General features: G+C 39.9%; 1 protein-coding gene across 1 annotated transcript in view; it reads left to right on the forward strand.

Moving 5' to 3' along the window:
- Positions 1–6,000, forward strand: part of UGGT1 (UDP-glucose glycoprotein glucosyltransferase 1) — a 128,473-nt gene that overhangs the window by 92,355 nt on the left and 30,118 nt on the right. Inside the window, 1 exon segment of the mRNA XM_069063350.1 lies at positions 5,741–5,843. Coding sequence (XP_068919451.1) covers positions 5,741–5,843 — 103 coding nt within the window.

Consider the following 6,000-nt stretch of genomic DNA (forward strand, 5'->3'; position numbering starts at 1 on the left):
AAACCAAGGACTAGACCAGTTATGGTTCTCTATTGTATATAATTCATGAAGATTAATATTTTTTCCTGATATCTATCCGTTCATCTATCTACAGATATAAATATGTCATATATCTATATCTGCATAGAGATATAGAAATGTATATATATTGGTATATATACTATATATACGTAACATATAATTTAGATGCCATACGAGTGTGTCAGATGCTAGCCTAGTCCCTCAAAACATAATCTTTTGTTTGCCATACTTGAAGTTTTTTAATTGAATATAACTTTAAACCAATTGTGAGTAAGCCCAAAATGTTAGGATTTTGCTTAGATACTTAGAGGAAGGAAGGCCATTTGGCAGTAGACCATGCTGCATGAAGAACACTACTTTTGGTATACATTTTGTACAGCCAATTACCTTTTGTGAAGAATCCACTTTTGCTTGAAACTTCTTTGTTCCCTTTCTTCTGAAAATGGCATGGAGAATGAACTCTAAACGTAGAATGCCTTTTTTTATTATAATATCTCTTCATCCATTGCCTTCTATCACTTTATAGAGTACATCAAGGTTTGCAAAATGTCATTTTCTCTTCTCTGTCCACACTGTTGCTTCTTCCATCTCTGTGCCTCTGCACAAGGCCACTGTCCCTCCTTTTAAAATTCATCTCCAGACTCCCCCTACCTGAGCCCTTTTCTGTCTCCCTTCCCTCCAAACAGGATTGTCTCTCTTTCTCCCTGAGTTAACTTGTATGCAACCTGCATGTATTTTCTTATTTTCCTTGATAGACTCTTAAAACTCCTATAGGGCTGGGACTGTTTTGATTTTGTCTGTATCTCCAGGGCACAGCATGGGGCCTCACACAGAACAGATACTTAATAAATGCTGCTGTTTGGTTGACAGCCCAGTAAGATGGGTGCTTCAGATGTTATTATCGCTATTTTACAGGAGAGGAAACAGAGATTCAGAGGGGTGAAATAATTGGTCTGTGATCATGTGGCTTGTGCCAGAGTTGGGTACTAGACTCAGGTTCTCCGACGCTAGCACCAGACCATCACACAACTTCTAATCACTGGATTTTGTTTGTTTTTTTAAATGTATACATTAAATTTTTTGGTTTTTTTTCAAATGCTTTATTAACTTCTGATTTACATCATTCATTTCCACCAGATTTTTAGTTAAAATTTTCTCCCCGTTTATCCCCTACCCACCGCCCCAAAATAGCAGTCCCACAGGATATCCCCTCCTGTAATCTGCTGTCTCCCATATTTTCTCCCATACCCCCTTTCTACTTTTCCAGTAGGGAATGGTTGATCTCTCTCTCTCTCTCTCTCTCTCTCTCTCTCTCTCTCTCTCTCTCTCTCTCTCTATATATATATATATATATATATATATATATATATATTTACAGTGCCTGTATAACTTATTTCCCAATTACATGTGAAATAGTATTAATAATAGTATATATTTGAGTATTTGATTTTAAAACTTTGAATTCCAGATTCAATCCCTTCCTCCCTTGTCACCCACCCTCACTGGGAAGATAAGCAGTTCAATATAGGTTGTACGTGTGTGGCTAATGCAAAACAATAACATAGTAGATATATTGTAAAAGACTGACTATATTTCCCTCCTTCCTATCCCACCTCCCACTTGTTCTATTGTCTACTTTGATCCCGTCCATTTTCAAAAGTGGGTGCTTCCAACTTCCCTCCCCCCCAGCCTGCCCTCCCTTCCATCATCCCCACTCACATCCCCTTTCCCCCTACTCTCCTGGAGGGTGAGATACCTTATTTAGTGTGTATTTCATTCCCTCCTCAAGCCAAATTCAGTGGGAATAAGGTTGACCCATTCCCTTTTGCCTTCCTATTCTTCCCTTCCATTATAACCATTTTCCCTTGCCTCTTCTATATGAGATAGTTTACCCCATTCTGTCTCTCCCTATCTCCTCTCATTATAATTCCTCTCTCACCTCTTAATTTCACCTTTTAAGTATCATCCCTTCCTGTTAAATTGGTCCTGTGCCCTCTATGTATACCTGTAAACATATATACACACATTCACATATGTATTCATATGCCCATATACCCTCACATATAGACATATACATATATATTTCTATTCCCTCCAACTACTGAGAAAAGTTTCATAAGTTACAATTATTGTAGGAATGTTAATAGTTCAACTTTGATAAGTTCCTTATGATTTGTTTTCCCTGTTTACCTTCTCATACTTCTTATATCTGAATGTCAGATTTTCTATTCAACTCTGGTTTTTTCAGCAAGAATGCTTGAAAGTCCTGTATTCCACTGAATGACCATATTTTCCCCTGAAACAGGATACTCAGTTTTGCTGGGTAGGTGACTCTTGGTTTTAATCCCAGCTCCCTTGACCTCCAGAATATCACATTCCAGGCCCTTCGATCCCTCAGTGTAGAAGCTGCCAGATCCTGGGTTATCCTGATTGTGTTTCCACAATATTCAAATTGTTTCTTCCTGGCTGCTTGTAATATTCTCTCCTTAATCTGGGAATTCTGGAATCTGGCTATAATATTCCTAGGAGTTTTCTTTTTGGGATCTTTTTCAGGAGGTGATCGGTGGATTCTTTCAACCTCTATTTTGCCCTCTGGTACTAAAACATCAGGGCAGTTTTCTTTGAGAACTTCCTGGAGGATGATTTCTAGGTTCTTAATTTGGTCATGGCTTTCAGGTAGTCCAATAATTTTTAAATTATCTCTCCTGGATCTATTTTCCAGGTCAGTGGTTTTTCCCATGAGATATTTCACATTGCCTTCTATTCTTTCATTTGTTTGGATCTGTTTAACAGCACCTTGATTTCTCATAAAATCATTAGCTTCCATTTGCTTCAGTCTAATTCTGAAGCAATGATTCTCCTCATTGAGCTTTTGAGATTCTTTTTCCGTCTGGCAAATTCGGCTTTATAAGGCATTCTTCTCCTCATTGCCTTTTTGAGCCTCTTTTGCCATTTTAGTTAGTCTATTTTTAAGGTGTTATTTTCCTCAGTCAGGCTGTTGACTCTCATTTCATAATTTTCTTGCATTGTTCTCATTTCTCTTCCCAATTTTTCCTCTACTTCTCTTATCTGTTTCTTAAGGTCCTCTGTGGCTTGTAACCAGCTCATATTTTCCTTTGAAGCTTTTGGTGCAGGAGTTCTGACTTCCCTGTCCTCCTCCTGTTCCATGCTTTGCTTCTTCTTGTCCCCAAAATAGGAGTGTAGTGTTGGAATCTTCTGTCTGCTTTGTTTCCTTTGCCTGGTCATGTAGCCCCTCAGTCACTTGACCTCTGGGCTTTTTGCCACAGTAGGACTCTGCCAGCAGACAGGGGAGCTTTCATCCCAAACGCTGGGATTTTCTCAGCTGCCGGAGGTATTAGATGGGTGCCCTCTCTGAAGCTTCCACATTCTCTGGCAAGCTGGGCACACACCCCAGGACCTCCACCCTAGACTGCAATCCAGATCTAAGCAGGTTAAAGCAAGAGTGATTACCCCTCAGACTGGTGCTTGGTCCCCCTACACTCTGCAGGCCAGGATCTGAAGCTGCCACCTGGCGCTGGCTGGCTGTGCTGGAGTCTCAGTGGCTTCTCGCCCTGGGGGCAAAATCCCATGTACTCCCAAAGTCCAGACTACTCTTACTTTGTCCTTTGCATCTATGTGTTGATAAATCTGGAAAAGGCCACAGCTGCTGCTGATCTGGAATCCCTCAGGCCAGTGGGTGGTTAGGTCCGCCCTGGGGCTAAAGCCTTGGCGTGGGGCTGGGCTCAGCTCTGGCCCAAAGCGCTGTGCTGGCAGATTCCTGCTGGCCTGCTGGGCTATCCTCAGCGGGTGGTTAGCTTCTCTGTGTCATTTTGTGGGTTTTGCAGCTCCAAAGTTTGTTTAGTGTCCCCTTTTTACATGGATTGGGGAAAGTGGAAGCCAGAGCAGTGGGGAGATCCTGCTTCTACTCTGCCATCTTGACTCGGCCTCCCCCCCCCCAATGTCTGATCATTGAATTTTAATTGAACCAACAGCATTAACTGTTTTTTTCTCCTCTTTTTTTTAAATTAATTTTTAGTTTTCAACATTTTCCACAAAATTTTTAGTTCCAAATTTTCTCCCCATCTCTCCCCTCCACTCACCCCAAGATAGTGTACATTCTGATTACCCCTTCCCCCAGTCTGCCCTTCCTTCTATCACCCTCTCACCCCCCCCCCCCCCTCTTTTTTTCCCTTCCCTTCTATTTTCCTGTAGGGCAAGATAGATTTCTGTACTCCATTACCTGTATATCTGTTTTCCCAGTTGCATGCAAAAACAATTTTTAACATTCATTTTTAAAACTTTTGAGTTCCAAATTCTCTCCCTTCTTCCTTCCCCACCCACCCTTATTAAGAAGCCAGGCAATTTGATATAGGTTATACATGTGTAGTTATGCAAAACACTTCCACAGTAGTCATGTTGTAAAAAACTAGCTGTATTTCCCTCCTTCCTATCCTGCTCCCCATTTATTCTATTCTCTCCTTTGATTCTGTCCCTCCTCAAAAGTGTTTGCTTCTGACTACCCCTACCTCAATCTGCCTTCCCTTCTATCACCCCTGCTCTCTTATCCCTTCCCCCCTACCTTCCTGTAGGGTAAGATAGATTTCCATACCTAATTGAGTGTGTATGTTATTCCTTTCTTAAACCAAATCCAATGAGAGTAAGGTTCACTTATTCCCTCTTAACTTCCCTGTCTTCCCTTCCATTGTAAAATATTTTTCTTGTCTTTTTTATGTGAAATAACTTACCCCATTTTACCTCTCCCTTTCTCTTCCTCCCAGTATATTCCTCTCTTATCCCTTAGTTTTATTTTTTACGTATCATCCTTTCATATTCAATGTACCCTATGCCCACCCTTTGTCTATAGTTATATATCTATATCTTTATCTACATATCTATCTATCTGTCTGTCTGTCTGTCTGTCTATCTATCTATCTATCTTTCTATATTCTCTCCAACTATCCTAATACTGAGAAAGGTCTCATGAGTTACAAATATTATCTTTTCATGTAGGAATGTAAACAGTTCAACTTTAATAAGTCCCTTATGATTTCTCTTACCTGTTTACCTTTTCATGCCTCTTGGCATTAACTATTAAACAGGCTTTTCTCCTGACTCTGCTTCTTGACTTTGTAATTACTGAAGGTTTTTAACTACCCTATTGAAATAATGAAAGATTTTTGGATTTTAAAACAGGAGTCAAACCAGCTATAACCTTCCGCGGTTTGCTCTGCTCGCTACCTTTATCTTCATACATATAGATAAAGATACCTATTCAATATATGTTCCACTTTCTGTACTTAGATACAGACTTGCTAGATGCTTTCTTAAACCTTAAAATATATTCCTTTACCTCCTGAGGCCTAATCACAGTTTCCTGTTGAAAACATTTTAGCTAATTTATAGTGAGCCTAAATTGTCAGAATTTTGCATACCTCTAGGAAGAAGGTGGTTTGGTACTTTATCATCCAAAAGGACATAACCCCTAAACCTCAACAATTTAGACCAGGGGTCGGCATACTATGGCATACATGCCAAACGGCTCGCTGCCTGTTTTTGTATGACCCAGGAATAGACCGGTCTAGACCAACACTTGTGGGAGTTTTATATGCTATAAAGATTTGCAGAGGGAAAAGCCAATATGTGAAGTAAAGGCCTAAACATTTAACATCATATTCTGTTTGCTTCTGGCCAGTGATTTTTCCCTCCCGTTCTTTTTTAGTGCTGTTAAACTGAAACCAAAGGAGAAAGAAACATATTTTGATATAGTGGCCATTGTCGACCCCGTTACCAGAGATGCTCAACGACTTGCTCCACTTCTTATGGTATATTCTTTTCTTGCATATTCTTTAGCACAGTGCCTGGCACATAGTAAGTGTAATAAATGTCTTTTCCATTCATTCATTCATTCATTTCCTAGCGGTATGCCCAAAATATAGTGCTTTAAAGATAATCTTTAGTTAAAATAATTTGTTCCACATC

The sequence above is a fragment of the Petaurus breviceps genome, unplaced genomic scaffold, assembly GCF_028583685.1.
Source record: "Petaurus breviceps papuanus isolate PSGF00001 unplaced genomic scaffold, PetGlider_PUasm1.0 90556, whole genome shotgun sequence".
Lineage (NCBI taxonomy): Eukaryota > Metazoa > Chordata > Mammalia > Diprotodontia > Petauridae > Petaurus > Petaurus breviceps.